Source organism: Python bivittatus, unplaced genomic scaffold (genome assembly GCF_059951505.1).
Source record: "Python bivittatus isolate LINGU-HERP-01145 unplaced genomic scaffold, Pbiv_v1 ctg000700_np1212, whole genome shotgun sequence".
Lineage (NCBI taxonomy): Eukaryota > Metazoa > Chordata > Lepidosauria > Squamata > Pythonidae > Python > Python bivittatus.
Window position 1 is genome coordinate 59,042,118 of NW_028277098.1, and position 25,086 is coordinate 59,067,203.

Below are 25,086 nucleotides of genomic sequence, written 5' to 3' on the forward strand. Positions count from 1 at the left end.
CAAAATGCCCTTAATTAGGTATATCAGGTGTCTATGAGTCATATGGGCTATGAAGTTAATCAAAAACATTCAGATTAAAAATTCAAATTGCAAAATAATTTAATTTTGATACACAGACTTGATCCTAGCTAGAAGTGAGAAATAGATACAAATATAATCCACTAAATATCTGCCCTGTCTTGAGTGCTAAGAAAAGATACATTCTATACCCATTCTAGAGTGATAATTGTGTAGAAGCCTTAACTCTTTGCTCTACCAAACCTAAAAATATCAAAAGTATGTGTATTTTCTCCATAATCCTTTAATGTGTGTGTGTGTGTGTGTGTGTGTGTATATGAATGACAGGATTGTGTGGTTCTTTGCATCATACCTCATTGTTCTTTTAGAAAGAAAAGAGAAAACCATCAGCAGATTACTCTTTTGCTGTTTCCAGTATATTTGATGGTATAGAATACAGGTAGTCCTTGACTTATGACCATTTATTTAATGACCATTCAAAGTTACAACAGTGCTGAAGAAAGTTACTTACGACTGGTCCTCACACTTACGACCGTTGCAGCATCCCCACAGTCACGTGATCAAAATTTGGGTGCTTGGCAATCAGCGTGTGTTTACAATGGTTGCAGCATCCTGGGGTCACATGATTGCCATTTGCAACCTTCCCAGGGGGCTTCTGACAAGCAAAGTCAATGGGGGAAGCTGGATTCACTTAACAACCATGTGATTTGCTTAACGACCGCGGCAAAAAAGGTAAAATCAGGCATGACTCACTTAATGACTGCATCACTTAGCAATGGAAGTTCCGGTCCCAATTGTGGTCTTAAGTCAAGGGCTACCTGTAAGTGTTACAGTTTTGGAAATTATCCCTGCAAAAGTGGATGATATAGTGTGTCAAAAATATTGATGTTCAACATAGTATACTAACCTTGAATCAGTGTGACAAATACCATGAACATCTATGATTACTTCTCTCTCAGTTATTTTAGAGTAAAAAACAGGCAGGAATCTATGAAACTGATAGAAGAAATGTTTAGTCCTGTGGAGTTTTCCCCAACTTGAAATTTCTTTTTCTAAAGGTTTGCTTTGTTTTACAAGAGAAAACATACAACTACTTGTATATTTTCTTCCAGAGGGCAAATGCAAGGCAGATGGTGGTGGATCAGAGCAATGGTCCTCTTCAGATCCCTGTCTCCAGCTCAGTAGGAAAGGGCTACTTTTTACTGCTGAAAAAGATACACTCATATATGATCATAGTTCTTTAATTGTCTTGTCATGTCAGAAAATGAGATTTCAGTTTCAAAGATCCTAAATTTTTAGTACATGTTATGCTTGGTGTTTTATTTTATGCAAGGCCTTAAGTAGGATCTTAAGTGCAGTGCCCACAGCTGCACTTATGTCCCTAGAAGTTAGCTATTTTTTAAAAAAAATAAATAAATAAAAATGGGCACAAACAGACAAGATAGCCCAATTTTACAAGATCTGTATTATCACATATGATCCCATGAGAGTTTCACATTTTTTTTCCTTTCTTTTTTTGTAATTTTTGGCACCGTGAATCACATGAAATCTCATCATGGTGTTCTGTGCCTGAAAAGCTACTAACCCCTGATGGAGCAGGAAACCAAATGTTCATACTGATGCTTAGCCCATTATATACTAAGGATTCTAGGTCAGCCTTCCCTAGCTAGCATAGGTGTGACTGAGAATTCTGGAGCTGAAGCCCCAACATCTGAGGATATCAGCGCTAGGCGAACTAAAATAATTTTACCAAAAGAACATCACCCCTTATCAATAAATAATATTTTAGATACTGAGGTGTAAAGTTCATTCTGAATATTAGGCTTGCATTTTCCTCTGGCATAATTTACATAAAAGTGGTAGATTAGATGGAGTTTGTATTTTGTAATTTTAAGTAGCAATATATATTTAGATTTTACTTAACACTGATTAGTTTGTCTCTTAATATTTAACTGATTTATAGTTTGGATTTGTTTTTTCATGATAATTTGTCTTATCTGTAGAGATTCTAATGCTGCTTTCTTTAAGGAAATGATAGAAGATTGAAATATCCACACTATTACTCTGCAATATGTTTAAGCGTTGTAAAATATCATATGCTACAATTTAATAGCAATATGGAGAGTTTATCAATAGATAAGAGGCTGATATAAATTAACTCTTTTTTTGCCACTTAACTAAACTAAACTGGGAAGCCAGACCTTCACAGTTGTGGAGAAGTTCTGGAGATTCTTAAAAATAAATCTCTCTCTATTCCCTCCCACCCCCCAACTTCCCCCTACAACACATCTGAAGCTGTGTGTCCCTCAGACCTTCAGCAGCTGTGGAAAGAGGTTACTGCTACTCAACCCGTAGAAGAAAGCATCAAGCAAGAGGGACTTGACCTCAGCACCAACACTTCGAATTCTACCTCGTTTTCGGCTGCCAAGGTCTCTCCTCCAATTTCCCATCACCCTCTCCCCAATGGACAGAACGCCATGCTCGCACAAAGGAGGGACAGGTGAAGCTAATGGACCTTTATGCGTAAAAGAAATAGATTTTATAAAAAGTAGATTTAATCTCTCTACCGACCTTTACTTCCATATGTTAAAGTCTACATGCATAATTGGACAAACCCTGAAATCTATTTTTGTCTCCTGCATTCAGATCTAAGGCACTGATGCTGTTCATTTCAATTTGGGGCAGTATCAGCAAAGTGGATTTAGAATCAAATTCTGGTTTTAACAGTTTAGGGCAGCAACCTATGGCTGAAGTGTAGGGTCTCCTGAAGTCAGCATCCAGATTTTGGTGCTGTCCCATCAGTCGCTGAACACGCCCTACATCAGTATCTAGAAAATAATAATACTCCTTCTAAAAAAATATTATCAGGAGGTGGCTGGCTCCTATATGGTTATGGATGCTGATTTTAATTTTTTTTCTTTTAAATTACAATATTTGTTAATTCAACAAAAATGGTATATGTTTACAAATATACATATGTAGCATCAGGACAGCAGAGGAGAGGTCAAACTGAGTCTTTTTTTTTTAATATATAATTTTTATTGAAACTTTTAAACAAGAAAATAAAAACTAACACAAACTAATATAAAGTAGGGAAAAGAAATAACAAGAAAAAGAAAAAAGTACAAGAAAAGAAAGAAAAAAGGTATAAAGAAATGGTTTCTGATGTTCTTTACAGCAGTTATAAGTACAAATATAGTTTAACCTCTCTCTCTAAACTTACATCATATTACTCTTATTACTCTTATTTCTATAATAGCCGCCCAGAGTCCCCTATTGTGGGGGAGATGGGTGGGGGAGAAATTCAATAAATAAATAAATAAAATAAATATAATCTATCTAATCATCAAAACCAAAAATCACAAGTTCTTTTTTTTTCATTATTATGCAAAAAGTCCTTAAGAGGTCAAACTGAGTCATGATGGTACTATGATCTGAATTTCCTGTTCAAAATGGTATATGATCAGAAGCCTTTTTTTTTTGTTCCAACAAATCAGGTTTATAGAAGTAAATATAATGCACGGAATGATAGTAAATGCAACAAAAGAAACAAGCTGTCTGGTTACAAGGCAAAAATAGTCCGAAAGGAAAGGAAAGGAAACAAGCCAAAAACTGACAAAACAAGTCATGATTATTTTGCTCATCTGCAAAGCTTATTCTGTCTTGTTCAGCAGACCATGGTGTAAAAAGTTGTTACTGTGCAATGTGTGAACCTAGTCATGGTCACATAAGGAAAGTTCCCCTTAAGGTCACTGAATTCAAAATGTAAAATTAGCTAGCTACAGCACTGTGGGGGTAATTCTTTCCTTGCTAGCTCAAATGCTCTTTTGATTCATTAGTACAAACATGGGCTGAATTTTTCAGCTTGCAGTGACCACAATTGGGACTGGCAGCTCTGTCATTAAGCAAAGCGGTCGCTAAGTTGGAAATCACTTAACTGTGACACTGCTTTCCTTTTCCTCACTCCCTTGTCCTTTGGAATGTTCACCCTGGTGCTAGGATAATTAACAAGAAGGGAATTAATGTTGGGATTACAAGAGAGTAAGCAGGCACACAATTGGGAATACAGCAGCTGGGGCTAGGAGCTACAAGCATGCTTGGGCTGTTGGTGCCACTTCATTCCTTTCAGTGTGTATTCCCCATTGTGTGCTTGCTTACTCTCTTACTCTCCAATCTCTGCGGGGGCGGGGGAGAGAAAAACAGCAGGGCAGGGCAGGCACAGGACAAGACATACTGACTGTAATGGTGATCATGTGACTGAGGAACGCTGCAAAGTTCATAAATGTGGGCATTGGTTGTAAAGTTATTTTTTCAGCACCTTCGTAACTTCAAAGGGTTGCTAAATGAGGCAGTAAGTGAGGTCTCCTTTATTACACAAGTTTGCTCACCCTTCCCAGCAATCATTAATGTTTGCTAATGTTAGGGAAATGGTCAGAAGTTGAACTGTTAGGAGTCTACAATTTTCTACACTCCTAGATCTTGTGTACTCTACCAGACAGCTTAAGAATGTGGGGGCTTGAAACTATTCTTTGGGATAGACTCATGGCAATGAGAAGAAGGCTGCTTGGTCAGTAATACATTCTATATATCAGTAATACATTCTGTGTACCTATCAGCATCACAAAGATTCAAAGTACATTGAGAGGATGTTCTATACCAGTGCCTCTGGTCTAGGAAGCTAGAGCCATTTGGTAGTCCATTTAAGGTGCATGCACAAATGAATATTTCTGTCTTTGGAATTTTTGTATATGTATACATGTGTGTATACCAAACAGATTCCTGTTTTTTGTTTGTTTGCTTTTTGCTGGGGAAAAATATGATATGATATTGCACTGAACTCACTTTGTGTGAGATGGGCCGCTATATAAATATGATAAATAAATAAATAAATAAACAAACTCTGCACCATGGTTACATTCTGTATCAAGCTCCATAATTGCTGCTTTATTGTTAAAACCAAGACCTTAATATTTTAGGGATAATTTTTATGGTTGAGGTACTTGATAGGTTCCTAACAGCACACTGAATGCCAGACCAGTGATAGTTTCTGAATGGATGCAATCTCATATTATAATTTGCGTATAATAAAGCATGAGCTGGGTCACATTTTTCCAGAAGGCTCACATTTGCCATACCTCTTGGACATCCCATCTGTAGGATAGATCTAAGATGAACCAAGATGAGCTAGTTCATTCTGCTTGCATATGTTTGCAGATTATGTTTGAGCTACTGAGCAATAATTGTCTTCACTCCTGTTTTGATCATGCAGATGAATGACTGCTGATCACAGCTGCTCAACATAAGGAATGCACCTTCTGCCAATTCAGAGAGCATATCAGATTCTTCTAAAATTCCTATGTTGATGTTTCTTTTGTTTACCAGTACAAATACATTATATAAGATATGCCTCGTCCAAAAATCAGAGATATGAAAGGCTAGGGAAAATATCCCCTTTCCAACTTTATAATCCCTAGTATGCAGAACAGAGAAGCCTTTCAGCAATAATATTTATTTTGTTTTTCTTTGCCCCCACTTGCAGCTCTTCTCATGAGGAGACTCCTGGCTCACATCCCCTGTATGGACATGGGGAGTGCAAATGGCCTGGTTGTGAAACCCTCTGCGAGGACTTGGGACAGTTTATCAAGTAAGAGACATACTTCAGCCCAGTTTTTTTTCCTGAGCTGCTACGCTCATTAGCCAAACCTATACTTTCTGTTTTCATTAATCTGTAGCACAGTGTAGAGTTAAATGTATAAACAAGAAACACCCGTTATTATTGCTTTTGGATCATAAGGATGGTTTCCTTTGAGCTGTGCTTAGTTAACTTTGGCATTTCAGAAGATAGTTTTGCTGTCTATAAAGTAGTTGCCTAGCAAGGTTTGAGAATCTAACTCCTCTTTGGAACTGAAGCAGAGATATCTGCCATTGTTATATGTAGAAACATAGATCACAGTATGCGCTTCTCAATTTCCCTTCCATGAAATGGAGCTAAGTCACTCTGCTCCTCAGTTGTGAAATATAGTTAGGTTCCCATTATATACTTTATAGGGAGAATGTCAAAAGCTATGAGGCACCATGACTATATAGTAAGAAGTACAAAAGGGCTGTAGACAAGAGAAAAGAAGCTGAGGGGATCTACAGAGATGAGACCAGCAAAGTTTATAACTTGTCCATGTTAGGCAAAGGAAAGCAGGGAGGTGGGGGTGGAGGAGAGAACTAGAGAGAAACAGATGGCAGCACGGCAGCCTGCTGACACCGCTTGTGGGCTCTGTCACTGACTGATTAACTCTGCTGTCTAAGAGCCCTCTGCTAGCGTCAGGGTCAAACAAATTGTTTTCACGCTTCGTCAGAGGTTTACTTAATTAGTTCATTTGCAATTAGATCTCTTTGTAGCCAAGATTTTTAGCAAAGACATCAGATGAAACTGACGGGTTTTCTTTTTCTTGCCTCTTTGGGATTTTCCCCTCCCCTTCTTTGCTTTGTGACTACACATGCTCCCCCTCCCACATGCACATATACCTCTGCTTGTTTTCAGCCCCCCCCCTTCCCACTCTACTGCCTTTTGAACAGAGTGTTATGGGGGGTGGAAATGATGTTAAGAAGGCGGGAGATCTTGGGAAGCACAGCCTGTGTTCCTAATCAGACAGTGTGTAATATTATTCTGCAAACTGAGTATTTCAACAAATCTTCCTTTTACTAGTGGAAGATCACTACAGTAGTCAACAAGTGTCAACTGTAACAGACTTGGACTCTCCTTCAAAACCCTTTCCAGCATTTTGCATTTCAAAATGAGAAGGGCAAATGGAGAATTGTTTTCATCTCTATATGTATGTTTACTCCCCCAACCTCCCCCCCAAAAAGGGCCTCCCAGTATTAGCGAACCACAGCCTGCTTCCCTCCATCTCAGTCCTCACACATAAGGATGTCCTGACATTGCTTAAAATGTCAAGGCATCCTTATTTGTGAGGATTGAGATGGAGGGAAGCAGGCTGTGGTTTGCTAATATTGCACAGAATGTTGTTTAATAACTAAACCAAGAATCTTGGAATGAGATATAGTTTATTTCATTGGCTGACATTAAGACAACTTACACTCAAAGCTTAATTTCATTTCAAAACTTACATCTTTAAGTCTGGGTTTGTTCTGGCTTTATTAACTTAAGGCTGTGATGCTTCAGTCATTGACCTGAACTTCACAACAGCAGAATTCTTAAACCAGAAAAGTTTGTTTAGGAGCCTACAACAAAGAGACTGCTGCTAAAATGTAAGAAGAACGAACATCTACAGTATGTCTTTGTAATCCATGTCACCAAGATGAAGAAATAAAAATAGAAAATAGAAAATAGAAAATAGAAAATAATGAATTGTTATTGTTCTGTTTAATTGGTTTGTAAACATGATGTTTTGATTCTGTGATTCAGGATCTCCACCTAATCTTTTGATTGTCCCTTTCAAACTATAAAAATCTGGGCTTGAATTTGTTGTGTATATATAGTGCCATTAGAGAATCAACTCTGAAAGAGGAAGTTCTGGAGACAGATCCCTGCTCAGTTTATTGGGCTACTGGATCAAAGTTACTAATAGACTAGCTGAGAGTTACTTCTCCATAGGATATTTTTCAGAGTTATTGTCATGATAAAATAGAAAAACCTACTGTATGTTGCTGTGAGCAATTCAGAGGAAAAACAGAATGAAAGTCTGATAAATAGGAAAAAGTACGTGTATAACACAGATTAGATTGCAATTCTTAGCAAACATATAAAACATCAAAACAAAAAGGCATGAATGAGTTCTGGTTGTTTAAGCACTGCTCATTTCAAATCCTTAGAGAAAAATGGATATTTTCTATTTTTAGACACCTCAATACAGAACATGCACTTGATGACCGGAGCACGGCTCAGTGTCGAGTTCAAATGCAAGTGGTACAGCAGCTGGAAATACAGGTCAGTATAAATGTATGCAATAAGCTATGAAAACATCCTAGAAGCTGTAGTCTTGAGTATCCTTTTACCTGGTTTAAGGTTTACTTAAAAGCTATCTCCCACATGGTTTTTATTCCTTTATTTGACCACTGTTATTTTTGAATTGCATTCTGCCATCTGATTACAGTAAATGGAAAATGGAAGTACGAATTGGATTCAGCTGGCACAGTTGCCACAGTCATCACAGAACATGTTTCATTGTTACAAGAATGGCAGTCGCTGTACCTTTTTTTGAATACCACCTGGTTCACATTTCATTTTTCTACTTCACAATGCATATACTTCATGATGTGCTAGAAAACTGCTCATATGGAGAGAAAAACACTCTTAGTGAATAGCAGCTTGAGGTTTTCATGATGTATTCTGATGCAGCAGGTTTTCTCATCAGTTACATGTTTGTCAAATCAAAGTCGGCTACTGTGGCTTTCAAAGTTTAATATAAAAGGAAGCAAAAACATGGTGGACTCCTTGCTTGATATCCTTGGACTTCTAACATAGGAAAATTGTAACTTAGGGAGCAATGGAAACTGATTTAATAGGCTGATTATTTGCACACCTCACTTGTAGAAAGACTCTTGGATGCGTGAAGGAACCACCAATAAATCCAGCAGTGCTTGCTAAATGTGCAGACATTGCTTATATGCCATTGAACTGATTTTCACAATCTTCCCTCACCCCGGAATTTCATTCTATGGTTCCAGAACTGAACACATTTTAGAATGTGTTATATGTGTTTATAGATTTTTAATATGAGTAACGGAATTATCAAAAATACGTAGCTATGTTCAGAAAGCAGCAGCAGCAGCAAAATTTTCTTTCTTTCCTGGGAATATCTAGTAAAGCAAAATAATGCAGATTTCCATATTTCCCCAAAAACAATTGCCAATGAAGTGGGGAAAGAATTTAAAAAACAAAACAAAATATGCAACATGGTATCTTTATGTCACACGTTTCATATTTTGAATGTTACTACAAGGACAAGTGATACACTGCTACTGATCTGTATGGCAGCCATGTAACAACTATAACATTTATTTGAGGGCCAGAAATTATAAACAGTGACAGAAGGCTGTAACATTAACGGATTGAAAGACAGTATCTCAAAGGGTGATGAGAGAAGTGGATATGTGGAGGTAACTATAAATGGTTGTTAAATGTATAGGATATGGTAAAACAGCATGTAACCTATGATATGTAACAGGGCATGCCCTTTGTTTTTAAACATATTTTTCAGCTTTTTCTATAGACCCTGCCAGCACTGATGCCTGCTTGATGAACTCTAGAGAGATGGAGCAGGAGTTTCTTTTTATCCTTGTTGAATAGATTATATATGGGCTAAGCAATGTGGGGCTGAAAGCAGGAACATTCCCTGGAACATGACTCTGCAGCAACAGGATTAGTGGCAGAGGAAGGAGACTGCCAGGGAGATAGCCAGTTATAACACACAGTGGAGGCAATTTCTGTTGAAAGTTAAAGGTGCAGATGGGGTTGACTAGAAGAGAATGTATCATTTATGCCAAGTAAAATAAAGTAAGAAAGAGTATTGCATTTAAAAAGCAGAGTTAAGATTTTTAGAACTGTCAGTCAAATATGTGATTTTTATCCTGTTCTCAAACAGGCTTTCAAGCAATTATTGGGCCTTAAAAGAGGGTTATGAGGGAGAGAATCCTTTAAGAAAGCAGAAAGTTGCATGTGTGAAAAGGAGAAACTGCCACTGCTCCCAATTATAAAGTTTTCACTGTAGAGCTCCTACAGTGCATCACAGGAGTGGATCTGTCAGCTGTAATGAAAGCCACAATACTGTCAGGTCATCCTTGTGTCAGAACCTCTCAGGCCTTCAGCAGACTCAATGCTGCATTTAATTTGTGCCTTTTTAGCCCTCATCTTTTCTTCTGGGCAGGGATTCCGGACCTCATAAGAAGAGAAGTGTCCCTTTTTGGGTAAACCCTACAATCTGCTTCAGGACCCATCAGGTCTGAGTGGAACTTAAGTAAAGTTTAAACATTTAGAAAAGGTGACATTGAAAGAAATAGTGCAGGTTCCACTGTTTTTACAGCACTCAATCTCTTTAGTGCCATAGCAAATATTTCATCCTTCCCCGCGCCTAGAGAAATAAACTCTCTCTCACACACATAAAACATGCAGTTTAAATAATATTGTACAACTGAAGAGGTGGATAGGTAGGTGAGTGGATAGATTGAGAAAAACAAGAGGAAAAGTGAACAGATACAAGATATTAGAAATATGGGCAAATGACAAATTAGGAGCAAGGAGCGAAAGAAGACAAGAGAATGTATCTGACAGGAAAGGGTATCAGAAAGATGGTAGACTAGTCTAGTGGCACTCGTTATGGGACAGGATCCGAATACCAGATACATGTAGAGAAAATAACTCATAAGTTCTGTTGGATGTCAAGAAGAAAAGCCGAGTGGAAAGATATTTTGGGATGCTCAATTCTGTATGTGGTACATAGCTTTACTTGTTTGTAATAGCCTGTCTCTGTACACCCAAAACTAATTTCCTTACAGTAGATGCATCAGAGCAGAAAATATTGCCACACATCCTGATCTTCATATCCAGTTGTGAAAGATAATAATTTAGTGGCCTGGAAATGTAGTACCCTTGCCAGAGTCATGACATTAGGGAATTAGAAAAGTTAACAGTTTTTCCATTCCAGGTGTGCTCTAAAAGGCAACAAGGCAAGAGCTAAAGGAACAGCTTTGTAATGCCACATTACAGCATGTAAGAAGAATTAGTCAAGATGAGAGGAGAGCATGTATACACTGAAGCTGAATGGGGCAAGCAAAAGGGGCTGTTTTTGGCCCTTGCTGATGGAAAGGGGTCCATTCAAGGGAATGATTATCAAGTGAACTCTTATCTTGGCCCTTTTTTTAAATAAGTGAATTGACCATTGTAAGGATGTTTCCTCCTAACAAACAACTTCCTGTTTGGTTCTCTCCACAGCTAGCTAAAGAAAGTGAACGTCTCCAGGCGATGATGGCCCATCTCCATATGAGACCTTCAGAGCCAAAACCCTTCAGTCAGCCTGTAAGCAATGTTCTGCTCATTTTTCACACATACACCCTAACTTCCCTTTATAATAGGAATTATTCTAAGATGATGTCATAATCTTAATGGATTGATTCAGGGCTGAAAACCAACTTTGACTGTGACATTATTGCTAAGCTTAAAGTGGAGGTACTGTTTCTGAGGAGCCCATTATGAGCTACCCAACTTTGAGATGACAGCATGAAGATAATGTGGAAGACAAAAGATTTTTGTCCTTATTGAAGATGCTAAATAAGATGTTACTGTTTTCTCAAGCAACTTGTTTGAATGCTTGGAGATTACTCTCTTCAGATGAAATCATGGAGGTCAGATGAGATTATAACTGACAGGCCAATCAGCTATTCCGGTTTTATCATAGTGATGCAGTTGTTCTAGTGGTTGTCTTCGAATCCTCTTAGGGACTCAGGTTTCCATTTCTGCATGGTTTCCTAGAAGGATGATCCAAAGGTTAGATAAGCTCTTCCAGGCAATGGCCTGTCCCCTTGTGACTCCATAAAGCACTGTAATGTGGCTGGCATGCTGTATAAATAAAAATAATAGGTAATTTGCTAGGTCTGCTTTAGGAGTGTTGATCTGTTCTTTCTGTATCCAGGCTGACTGAAATTATTTTGATACAGCACGGCTTACAGTCATGTCTGGTTAGCCAAAACTGCTGGTATACACAATGAATAGAAAAGAAAATGTCATTCTTGAACTGAGAAAACGAAATGTGTAGAAAGACTGCACTGCTGCTTATGTGAGGGACTACCAGCAAGAGCTGAAAATGTTGAGACAGCAGACACAATCCTGATGTCATGACTGATACTAACAGGCCCTAGGAACTTACATGTAGGGTGTGCCACTGGCTCCTTCCTGATATGTTGCCCATTTAAGTGTTTATTAGCCATTCCATGTGGCTTCTAAGAAAAGCCAGCTTGTGACATAGTTCTTATACCATTGATGCCCTAGACACATCAGTCAGGAATCCTGCTAGAAGAACTTGCATTGTTAACCCAAATATTTAATGTCTGCCTTTTGCCATCCTATTCTGCATTTTGCCCATATGGCATCTGGACCCCACTACCACCGGGGATAGTCCATGAGAAGGAGGGCAGGTGGAATCATAACTTGAGGAAGGAGTAAACAAATATGTTGCTACCACTGCCTCAGAATAGTTTATTGGAAGACGTTTATGTCCTATCTTTCTGGTCAAAAGCATCAAACAGGATGGATTATATCATGTAAAAATTGCAAACAAAATCAGTAGTTACAATTAAAATGTAAAAGTATCTGCTACACAAAACAAAAACGTAGAATATAATTGCCTTCAGCAATCAGTGAAGACCAGGGAAGAAAGGGGGCAGCTGCCCTAGGCAAAACATTTCTTAGTCTGGGCACGGCCATTGAGAAGACCTGTTTTTCCCTCTCAAACATGTTTTTATCATAAACAGGAAACAGAAACACCCCTCCTTCTGTACTTAGCAGTCAAAATACAGGAAGGAGAAACATGCTAAACTGTTCTGTATCTCAGACACCAGCATTTTGAATTGGACCTGGAAGCTGTTTGATAACCAGTGCAGCTCTTATAGGTTTGGTATAATGTGATTACTTATTTATTGTTTGGGGGGAATTGTGTACCATTTTTAATTTCAAAAGCACCAGAGTAATTCATGTTAAAAACTATCTCTATATAGAAACTATAAGAATCATAAAATCATAAAATCAGTTGTTAAGAAGTATTAATAAACAGTTATTAAAGAAAATGTTTGCAATCCTATTGGCAGCTATTATCTTATGTGCTGCAACAGCATTCTGGACCAATGTAAGCTTCTGTAATCTTTTCAGAGATACTCCATATAGATTGCATTCTAGATATCCAGTATGAATATGACTAAAGCATGTGCAATTATGGCAAGGTCTGATCTCCTGAAAAATGGTCAGACTAGTCTCAACTGGCCAGAGGTCCTTCTGACTATAACTGCTAATGATCATTCATGTGTAGCCATAGCTATATGCCACAAGTGGTGAGTCACAGATCTGTCTGTCAGATGCAGGCAGTCTATGGAGGTGGACAGCATAAATCCTCCTTCAGGATTGTTAGTACAAGCCCCTCTTTCAAAGAAGCATTATCGTCTCTCAAATTCAGCTGCCTGTTCCCACCTTGGCTGCTCAAATAAGTTAGAAGGGCAGAGATCCAACCTACAGTGGCTGATCTCACGCCATAAAGATCCTTGTCCACTTCCTTGGATTCAGTTCTATACCACACAGTAATGTGCCTTCCAGCCATTTCTCCTGAGCTGAGTCATGTTGGTATTCCCACCTATAAGAAAACAAAACTCTGTCTGCCTTTTCTGTGCTCTCTAAAGCAGCTATTTTAAGTTACGATGTTTCCAGTATTAAAATAAGAGTTAGCTCCCTGTCCAGTGGGTTTCTGTATGTGGAGTGGAAGAAGGACATTTTCTTCTTTGCTTCAAGCAGTGAATTACACTGGACCAGTCTTGCAATGTGCTATTCAATATTGATATAAAACTATCAAGTAAGGTCATTAGGGAGTTTGGTTATATTGTCCTCAGTAGACATTTATTCTTCTCTGCAGAGAGGAGTTTGGACTTATATAAGCCAGATTCTTTAAGTTTAGCACCAATTGTGATATGGATCTAATAATGCTGAACCCTATGAAGTGACAGAATTGAGTTATCATCACTGAGAATTATTCCTCTTAATATCTGTCTATACTAATACAAGTATTATGGGGTTGCTTTTGTTTTATTTAGGAGTATATTGTTTTAGCTGGTAATATTTTTTTCCTACACCAAACAACTTGCTTTGCTATCACTATAGCTGGTAAAGAGTTTCAAGAATCAACTTATCATAACTCAGTCCAATATACTTTGAAATATAGTGGTTTAAAGGTCTCAGTCGGTTGTCCCTGACATAATGAATGAGGCCTCATTGGTGTATATTTGCTTTCACCCATGTTGTTATTTTTATTGACAGAGAAACTATGATCACCCACCTGATTTGTCTTAACAAAAATTATTTACCCATTCACTTCTGAATTTATTCTAATCATGATCTTCTTTCAATCCTCTTTGAGCAGCTGAACCTGGTTTCTAGCGCTACACTATCCAAGAGCACTTCTGATACCTTTCCTGATGGATTACCTCATCCCCCCACCTCTGCTACTGCACCCATTACTCCATTGCGACAGGGTCCTTCTGTTATCAGCTCCTCCACTTTACACAATGTAGGGCCTATTCGGAGGAGAAACTCAGAGAAGTTCTGCACACCAATTTCCTCAGGTGAGAGTAGCTGGGAGAAGTTCCAGCTACATCAGATATTGTGCTTAAATTGATCATTTGGAATGTCTTTTGCTGTTCTTTATAACTTACTTTCTTCTGCCTAGAACTTGCACAGAATCATGAGTTTTACAAAAATGCAGATGTCCGCCCTCCCTTCACATATGCCTCACTTATCCGACAGGTAAAAACCTCTTTATTTTTGAAGAATGTACACAAATACAATGACATCTGGAAGAGGCAGTAATCCTTCTTAGGAAGCGCTCATACTAACACTCAAATGTTAACTGTGGCAAGTGTTTTTATGCGCCAGTGATATGTTCTAGGATTTGCCTTCTGTCCTAACTCTGGGGAATCAGTTTGGGTGAGCTGCAAACTTGACAGCTGATTTACATCTTGACTGCAAAATTATTTGTGGTCTTAAGCCTCTGTTTGTGCCTTTCACTAAACATTCTAGTACTGCTGGTAAATTAATCAGGTATATATTAATTCTTTTTTTCTTTTGTCTACTTTGTGTGAAGACAGACCTAGAAACAAAGACATATGAGTTGTATCTCCAGCTTTTATTGTTCTTTAATTATTTATAATTATAGTTGTATTCTGCTGGAATCAGACAACTCTTGGCAGTTCTGACCTTAGTGCTTCTCATTGCACTGCTTTATATAGTCAGGTTAATAGCTCTCTGAATAAGGGTAGGGAAGGAGCTGAATTTTTTTTTTTTTTTTAAGAAATGACAATGATATCCTCAATTCTCATTAGTAAAAATTTGCCATTTAGTGTCTTCCAGGGTTTTCAAAAATACAGCAATTAATGTTAAAATTGTTTCTTTCAGAGTTGCTAACCTTGTACTGAATAATAGAAGTCTCCCTTTAAAATAACATTTATTAATTAATGCTGTGTTCTGATACATTTTGTTGAGAGAAAAATATGCTCTCTATTAATGCTAATTGATACATTGATTTGATTAATCATACTCAAACACTTAATATTTGTATATTTTGTCCCCTTATAAACAATGAGAAGGTCAGGCTTTACAGTAGATTCATTTGTACCAAATGTCCCTGATTTTCAGAGGCAATGTAATCATGTGCTTTATTTATGTAAGAATATAAACAGTAGAGTTCCTATATATTCACATTAGTGGTTCATAACTACTTATATCTGCTTTCAGCTTTAGTTTTCTGGCACAGCAGATAGAATTTTGGGGGGGTCATAATGTCCTGTATGAACTGCAACCTTCTGTTTCCAGAGTTATCAATAGCACATCCTCAAAAAAAGCTTAATTCCCTGAGAGAATGGCTCCTATTGCTCCCTGGTGTTATTGTATTGTGCTGGCATCTCTGCTTTTCAGTGAATAGAAACAAGCTCAGTAGTTTAAGAGTACAGGCTACAATATTTTCCTGTGGCTCTGACCTTACAGCCCAATTTTCTTCTCGCTGAATAAATGCCTTTATACACTCTTTATTCTGCATATAAAATATGCTTAGAAGGAGATGCTAAGACCATTACTCTTATTATCTCCTCCTTAGCATTAGTCTTTTAAAGCCTATGCAAAAAGTCTGAATTAGAACATTTCCTGGGAACCCATTCCTCTTATTTTCAGGTCTTTCAGGTTAACTGCTTTGAGATATCTATGATTTGGTAAGCTTTTCCAAGAGCTACTTTAAAAGTTCAAACAAATATTCTCACTTACCAGTTCCCCCAAATATTTGTTTCCTTGGTGCAAGTAGTGGCATGTGTAAAAATATTAGATTAGATCAAATGACTCATTCAAACATCCCAACCCTACTGTGTTTGTATTTGGCCAATACAAATTTACTTTCTCCACCATATTCACTGTCCTGCAAATTTTGATTATGTTCCATTTTTTAGCCACATGCTCCTATTATTGAGATCCTCCCCCCCCCCCAAAACAGATTGTATCAAGTGCCTGAAGCATTTTCTGATTTGAGGTAGCAAACTTGAGAGCCAACATATTATCTTTTCTCAGTTGCCCTTGGTAAGTCCAGAGGCACAGAATAAGAATGAAATGAAGAAAGAAGGAACCAGTTCAGGGTGCTGTTCTTGAGCTATATAATTAGAAACAAGAGCATAAGAATCATGACTAGATTTTTGAAGAATGTTTGAGTACATCTAGCTAACTTGTCCTTGTCTGTACAGTACAGTTCTTAGTTTGGAGACATGATTACTGTACCTCCCTTGCTCAGTCTGCTCCATTTTTGCATTTTGGGAATAATAATTAGCAGTGATTTTGTATTTTTTATTATTTAGCAGAACTTGTTCTCAGCAGTTAAGCCTACAGTACTGTATGTAGAACAGGAAATTGTATTTGCATAAGGGAATCTCCTGCTAAATGGAACTATCTAAACTTGTGTTCTCGGAGCACTGCTACTTCTAATCTACATAAATTAGACCTACTTACTTATGTGAGATGGGTGGCCATATTAGACCTAGTAGCTTATGTGAGATTGGTAGCCGTATAAATTGAAATAAAAAAATAAGAAATACCTTAGAAATCATTAAGCCTACAAAATGGTGTTTTACATCCAAACGAAGAAAATATGTGGCTAGGCTGGATGGTCTGGTTACTCTTCTAAATAATATACTGAAAGAACCAGTTTCACTATATTTGGGAGTCTTATACATTAGGCCCCAGAATTATTTTCAGCTTCTGATGAAAGGCCTTTAGAACCTAATATTAGTAAGTGCTGAATTTCTCTGAACTTGTGGACACAACTTAATAAAAATACTTCTGAGTGTGTAATTTACATTTTCTTTTGTTACTGAGTTGCCTGCAGTACATCTAACTTAAATGATTAGGATCCCCACATTCTGATAATGTGGTTTGCAGGCAAGACTGAGTTCCTATACCTGCCTTTCAAGCAACATTGCTGCATCCATAACACATATCTTTACTGGCTTCTACTGCTTTGTTCTTGGGATAAGTAATGATAAGTAATAATGTTACAATATGTCATTCCTGGATTCTCCTCTATTTTTTTAATATGGACTGAAGTGGGATTGATTCACAAATGTGTTTGTTATTCTCAGTGTTTTGTCATGTAGCTAGTTGAGTCATGAATTCAATTCACCAAAAACAGATTGTTTCTGGGTAACAACATCCCATAGGAAAACCTGATAATATAGGATCTATATGGCCATTTTTGCTCACACTAATTCTCACTTCATTTTCTAGTTATTGAGTGAAGAAAAAATAAATATGTATTAGCTTGTCCTAAGTTAAGCATTTTTAATGAGTGACTGAAAGTTTTGTAAACAAGCAGTAGTAATTTCAGTCCCTTTTAACATTTTTAATAGTAGTTCACCTAGGATTGGTGGTGAGAAGTGTTGAGTCTGATATCTGAGAATGACTTTTTCTCATCTCTAAATTCAGGCTATTCTTGAGACACCTGACAGGCAGCTAACATTGAATGAAATCTACAATTGGTTCACACGGATGTTTGCCTACTTCAGGAGAAATACAGCTACCTGGAAGGTAAAATTTAACCTAAGATTTAAATATAGCCTTTGGATATACAATATTCTTCTCAACAATATCACTTTTTAAAGAAATATGGAATTCCATTGACAGAATGATTGATAAATATAGGAAAATGGATGGAGTCAGAAAAAAATTAAGAAATAATAATGGTAGAAAAGTAGTGGGTAGTATGTGGTGTGTAGTGAGAAATTATGTTTGAAGAAAAAAGTGAAAATAGCTGTAGGTAAGTGTGCTTCTATCCACTTGCATTGTACTGCATTGCATTGCATTAAGAGCTGAACATGTCAGAAGAAACATAAGAGTTGAATGCAGTGAGAATAGGTTTACTTAAGAAATGTACGTGGTAAAACAAGAAGAGAGAGGAATTCGGAATTAATGAGCGCTGAATAAATAGGACTACAAAACCAAATGACCAGTATGTAAGAAATATGTTGAGGTGATTTGATCATATGGAATGAATGAATGAGACGCACATTGCAATATAAATATATGAAGGAAAAGTGAAAAGGTTTAGAAGTCGCTGGATGGTGTTGATGAGTTCCTCAAAAGAGAGGTTAGAAGTTTAATGAAGAAAAGAAATGGGTGAAGCACTGTATGGACATGATGAAAGCAAGGAAGCTTTGCAAAGACAGTATGGAGAGGTATAGTGGTGGTGTTAATGTAAACTAAATTTAACTAAATATCCTTGTTTTCCCACTTATCTCATGTCCTTAATTTCTTTGGCTTACTATTTCTGATTCCTTTTCTGTGCTCTGTCTAATGTTGCTTATCACAAAAAGGAATTGTTTGTTGGGTGTGTGTATGTATGTATATGTATGTGTGTATCTGTATAAAACTGGAAGACATGCATGCTAAAACTGGAAGACATACAGGATTGATTTCAAAATTCTTTCTCCTTAGAAAAGCAGTGATGTGCTCATGTCTGAACTGGGTTGTATCTTAGCTGTATTCTGAATGTGGACATAATATTAAGAATTTTACAAAAGTTATGTACAACTGCATGTCGAGACATTCACTCTGTGATTCAGTAGCAGCATGGTTGAGTTTTCTATTTCATTTCATGTTGCACAGAATCTGCATTGAAGATTTTAATATGTGAAGGTAAAGAAGGAGATAATAAAGAATATATTGTGCTATCTAGTGTACTTGGGTATTTGAGGTGACTTGAGATGACCCAGTGAAATAAGTAAAATGATATTTGAGTAACTTGTGCATCCTTTTTTTTGCTTCCACTATAATATCTGTGGAAGACAAAATCCTTATTTCTCCTTCAGTGAAATGTATGGGTATTCCATATCTTTCACAAGTAAGGTGATCCATTCTTTAGCCATTCCCCAAAGTGGAGAAAATAGATATCCAAGTTATTTTGTATCCATTATTATGTTGCTTCCAGTTAGGGTGAAGGGGACTGTAAGACTTTTGGGACTGATGAATTCCACCTACCTGAGTACAAGACATTCCTCTGTCTCTATGGCTTTCTTCCTAAACTATGGGCTATAGTTTTTCTTGGTGAGAATGTATTGATCCTCAGCACAATAAACAGAAAAGTTAACATAAAATGTGTCAAAATGCATGGATGATGAAACAAGATTAGAGAATTAGATTCCATCCCTCAGAACAATCTGTTTCAGCTTCTGAGGTGGGACAGTGATGTGTGGGTTGGTGACAACAGCATGTGACCAGTCTGTTCCATTATAAGCCTGCAGAAATAGGTCTGCAGCTGCACGCATGTGGCTTCACTACAAGAAAAGCAGAAGGGAAGTTCAAGATGCTAGAAATAGAAAATAAGGTTAATGATAACCTGGGGGTTGATATCTCACTGCATGTGGCAAATAGATGTTTCAGCTAACCTAGCTATAATTCAGGTTAGTTTCCCAGAGTACAGGGAGTACTTGCCATGATACAGATGGTTTCCTAATAGGAAACCATGTTTGTGTGTGTGTGTTCATGAAAGAGAGGCATACACTAGAGAGATCTACTCAAACAGCTTTCAACCTTGGGAGAGAAGTTAAATTTTACAATGGAAGTTAGTCTTATACTTGAATCATTGTTTCAGGTATCCAGGCTTCTGTCCTGCACAATTTCCTGGAGTTCTAATTAAGGCCTTGTCACTTGGTATATCTGTTCCCCCATCTATAAAACAAAAAAGAGGAAGTTACTGTTACTTACATACTTATATCACCATAAACCTTTGATGACAGCTGAGGATTTGAGTCTTGCTATAATCATGTTTATACATGTATCTTTTTCAAGTTTTTAGTACTTCCTTGGGAATTAAAATTCATCAGAACTTAGAACAAGGCAGAATCTGTAAATCTTCATGTAAGGAGCAGTGGAAGATGTCCATAGCTCAATTATAGAGACAAGCATTCACATAGAAGACCTGGGGTCCATCATTATAGATTAGTAATAGGTGATATTGAAGTAAGTGGACCAAATGGACCATCAGCAAGTAGGTATGTGAATGTGTATGTATGTATGTGCTGTATACACACACACACACACATTTCCCCTAAATCAAGCCAATTGTATCTTGTGTCTAGAAAACTAAGTTTAAAAATATTAGGTGCCAAGGCTTGTTCATGGTATAAAATCCAAAATGCCTTTTTGCAGGTTTAATTCTTCTGATTAATATTTTAGCAAAAGTGTATATCCTTAAAATATGAAGCTTGTGTGTGTGTGTGTGTGTGTCTTTTTCTTCATGTGAAATAGTACTCAATTTCCATTTTTAATTTGTATTTTGACCTGTTAATAACCTCTGTGTCTGAATCTATTTGCCCTTCCTTGCTTCAGTGAAATCTGGAAATAGAAGAGACCATTTCTCCTTGGGATGCAAAAATGGGGGAGGGAGAAAAAGAAAAGCAGAGGGTTGTCTCCAGAGCAGAGGAGGGGTGTCATGTTCCTGCAGCTGGGCATCTTTGCCTTTCAGACAGGCCCCCGATAAGATTCCATCCTCCAGACATGACATAATTCTGCCAGTGTCACACTCAGGCCCCGATACAATCACTCCCTCAGACGGGAAGCCAGAGTCATTGTGTAGCCGTCAGACTTTGATAACGGCCAAGCAGAACTTGCTGCTTGTTAAGCAAACACAAGTCCGAGAGAAGCAAATTACTCTGAGAATGAAAAGGAGGTCATGGCATTGGAAGTGAGTTGATTTGGATCAATCCAAGAGGGACCATGGAAATCTGAACTTGCCAGTGAAGTTTGCTGGAGAAGGGCAGCTGCCCTGTAGTCCAACACATGTTTTGCAAGGATGACTCTCTAGGTTCCTCCGTGAAATAACCAGTTATGAGATTTCAGAAAGGAGGCTGAGAATAACCTCTTTTTGAGATTCTTCTTGCTTCCCAGGGAAAAATTCTTGCCTGTAACCAGTTAAAAATTACTGTTCAAACTTGCTGCTTGAGCATTCTTTTTGTTTATGGTGTGGAATGTTTATGAACAGTTTGTCTTTTCAGAAGATGAATTTTAAGGTTTCAGGAAAAGAAAGGAAGAAGTCATTTCCTACCTTCTTCCCTTCTCATGAAAAAAATCAACTTAATGTATGTGTGATTCTAAGATTTATGCATGATTGTTTCTAAAGTTAAACATGAAACTAACAACAAAATAAAAAAAAATTAAATTTAAAAAATGCAACTAACACAAAATCTTTACTTAAACTTCTAAACAGAAATGTAATGGTATCTACATTCCCATATTGTTGGTTTTTGTTTCTGTGTTTGGTGTGCATTTCAAGTCATTTTATTCCAAAGTACACATAATATTTAAGTTGCTGATCTCACTATGTGCAAGATGCTTTAGAAAAATTACATAATCACTGTGATAGATTTTCCATAGAAGAAAGATGTTCAACCTACAAAAAACAGGACAGTTTTTTCCCTTTCTGATCCTATTTCCTCCCATTTCTGGTGACATGAAGATACTGAATCAAAAGCCTAGGAAGTTCCTCTACCCAAGCCCGCCATTATTTTCCTGTGTACCTTTGTCCCTATGTCTGTGACCCATCTTTCTTTCTTCAGTCCCCATGTATCTCCTTGTCTTCTGGTCACCTCCTCCATCTCACTGAATTCAGATAAAGCATTCACTTTCCCAGCAGTTCAGCAAAGGCTTTTGGCAATAGACTTGGGGTTTCAGCTGAGCAGATGGCAGCACCCCACTGATGTTGTCTGGACAGAGAAACTAAGCAAGGTGGGGTATGGTTAATACTCAAATAGGAGACCACCAAGAAATACCAGGGCCCTAAGCCAGGCTGGGAAGTCCACAACCATCTCAGAGGAAAGCAATAGCAAATCACTTCCATGCTGTGGCTGCAAAAACTGCACAGCCATGTCCATCCATGTTGTCACTCAAAGTCAAGCTTAACTCAAGAGCTTCTTTAACTTTTTTTTACCTCATATGTAATTTCAACGTAGAGCTCAGTTTAACTCAGAGACATATTAGTATTTTTGACACATTTATATTTTTAAAGTATGCCAAAGTATTTTGCTACATGACATCTAAGAATAAAAAGCATATATCTGAAAGACAGGTGTAGAAAACTACAAATTTTCTGTTTGCAAAGGGTTGGGAAAATACTGCTGTCAGTTCCATTGTATGTCTCTGATTTGGGGTGGAAGAAAATAAATGAATTTGTGTGTGTGTGTCAGAGAAAGGGGTTGTAGTTGGCTGTTGTAGTTGGTGACTGGCCTTAGTTTGTGCAGGCTTGTCCTAATAGAAAGACTTCTGTATAATTTAATTAAATAACAGAGCTCATAGTCTTTGAAAGCCCTGGGTCTTGCTAGTCATCTGCATCTACAGTTTCTCTTCCTTTTTCTTTAGTTGAGAAAAAGGAATCCTTCCTTTGGTTAATGTAAGCATTGTACAAAATTGGGCTCATGTAACAAATTGCTGAAAGCTCTGATACTGGGGCTTACCACATCACAGAGCTTTACCCGTAGATGGTGGCAGATGGTTAGCCTATTCAAGTACAAAATACTGTAGAAGCCTGAAAGAATTTTCACTTCTACTTGTTCAAGAATTATATAATCTTAGTCGTTGGAGTCTAGAAAACAATTATTAGCTGACACCTAATCAATTCACCTGCCAGAGGAGGAATTTTTCCTACTATGTAATTATTTACAATACAACAAATTTCAGCTGTAATAGCTTATGTTATGCTATAATCGTGCTCTGAAAACACTAGATATGAAAGTGCTTCAGGGAATACAACTGCTGTGAAATTCACAAGCAGCATGTGATGTCTTTAGCAATGATATCAACTGTGTGTAGCCTTGTGCTTTTATGTTTTGCCTACAGTTTCTGATAACAGGAAAAAGAGTATGCTTGCTGGCAGCCATACTCTACAGTATATAGGCGGATGCAGTAGTGTAGTGCTACTTCTGATACTACTGCCGTTTATTTTTTATGCTATATGTATGATCTGGTATTTAAAAAAAAACCCCTTAAAATCCATTCTGTAGAATGAAACAATTGCAAATTATTTTAGGAATTAAAGAACAATTGTTGGTGCAAGTGATGTTGATTTAAAAAATGGGAGCTTAAGCCTTCTGTTTCACAGACATGCAATATTATTTAAATATCTAGGAAATTTTATTTACTATACCTACACTTTATCTGGACTTCAAACTAGCTTTTGAGGTGAATCAGCCAGAGGCAGAAAGCCAAAAATAAGCACGCTGCCCTGGAAACACTGTGGGTTTCCCCCCCTCTATAATGGTCTATAAGATGTCCCCAGTTTTATGTGCAGTATAGCCCACTTCATGAATGAATTGCATGAAAAGGATTCTACTTGATTACACCATTCACTTCAGTACCACCCAGCTTTCTTTGTCATCCCATCCAAATATCCATACAGGAGATGTATACATCTCCTGCAGGGCAGCCTATGAACATTGACTTACACACTTTAATCTTTTATGGAAGCCTCAATGTATAGAAACCTAACTACATAGGCCTTTCCATTATTGAAATCACAGTTATGTGAATTACAGATTGCAGTAACAGGTGAATTCGAATGATAACCTTGTTGCATACTGAATTTGTTTGAATTATTAATGTATGAAAAAGGCTTATCCAGGGACAGGGAACTTGTGCAACTCAAGATGATGCTTAACAACAGTTCCCAGTGGCTCAGCCAGCTTTGAGCAATGTTGGGAATTATAGTTCAGAACATCTGAGGATCACACATGGTCCATTCCTATATTAGACAAATATAGGAATTCCAATAGAAGAGAATGTATGTAGCTTAGGGTTGAACTGTGGAGTCCTTGGTGCTCTCTGAGCTTGGTTGTTTGCAGATGTTTCATTACCCAACTAGGTAACTTCATCAGTGCACAATATAAAATATAGAAATGTTTGAAATATAATACTGTTCTCCAAACATGTTTATCTCTTAGATCCTTTCTACCCTTTAATGAATAAATTAATCTTTCTTCTCTTATCCATGATCCAAAAAAGAAGATGCTGATACTTCAGTTGTCAGGCAAACTGTCAAGACTGAAGGGAAGGTGTGGAGTTACTGTGTCATTCTGATTGACCTATTTGACCTGGAATTTTGTAATACATATGACTTAAGATTACAGGTTATAGGTTAAGGTTATAGAAAATAAATATTCTTAGAAAAGCAAGTAAAAAAAACTTTTTAAAATGGGTGGTACCTAATTGTTCCAAAAATATTCAAAGTACCATCCACTTACCATTCTCTGTCTGATGGCCATCTGTAGCTTCATATAGATTCTTAAAAATCTCATTGTTGGACCTAGCTGTATTCAAATTATCAATTTATTTATTTATTTTGAGTGTAAGCATGACTTAAAAAGGGTGAGAGGTAATTTAAACTGTGTTCATTTTCCCTTTGATCTTAAAAATAAATAAATTCCCTGTCATATTTTCAATCCATGGTAGCTAAAAAAGATGATTCATATTCAGAATCACTAAAGAATGATAAAGGCTAAAATTCACATAAACAGGGGCACTCCCCAGCCCCACATATGTACAAAAGCATATATACGAGAATTTGGGTTCCAAAGAACACATTTGCCCCCAGAGCTAGAAAGGCCTCCTTTGTCCATTTTCTGAGGGTGGAGGTGTTGGTGGGTTCTTAACAGTCACAGTGATTACTGCATCTACTTTTATCTTCATTTTAATCACAAAAGTACTAAGGTTCATGCCATTGAACGTTAACTGTTTTACTGTGAACTTTGGCAATGTTACATGATTATGAGGTCCCAAAATGAAAG

At 37.3% G+C, this 25,086-nt stretch overlaps 1 protein-coding gene across 9 annotated transcripts in view; it reads left to right on the top strand.

Moving 5' to 3' along the window:
• The window catches only part of FOXP4 (forkhead box P4), a 181,540-nt gene that overhangs the window by 134,736 nt on the left and 21,718 nt on the right, over positions 1-25,086 (top strand). For all 9 annotated transcript variants that reach the window (XR_015798494.1, XM_088154112.1, XM_088154115.1 and 6 more), the window contains 7 exons: positions 2,314-2,518; positions 5,558-5,662; positions 7,873-7,960; positions 10,964-11,047; positions 14,148-14,349; positions 14,454-14,530; positions 17,741-17,842. Coding sequence is in view for 8 of the 9 variants with exons in the window: in XM_088154112.1 (XP_088010238.1) it covers positions 2,314-2,518; positions 5,558-5,662; positions 7,873-7,960; positions 10,964-11,047; positions 14,148-14,349; positions 14,454-14,530; positions 17,741-17,842 (863 nt within the window). In the remaining variant the exon portion in view is untranslated. The remainder of the gene's footprint in view (positions 1-2,313; positions 2,519-5,557; positions 5,663-7,872; positions 7,961-10,963; positions 11,048-14,147; positions 14,350-14,453; positions 14,531-17,740; positions 17,843-25,086) is intronic.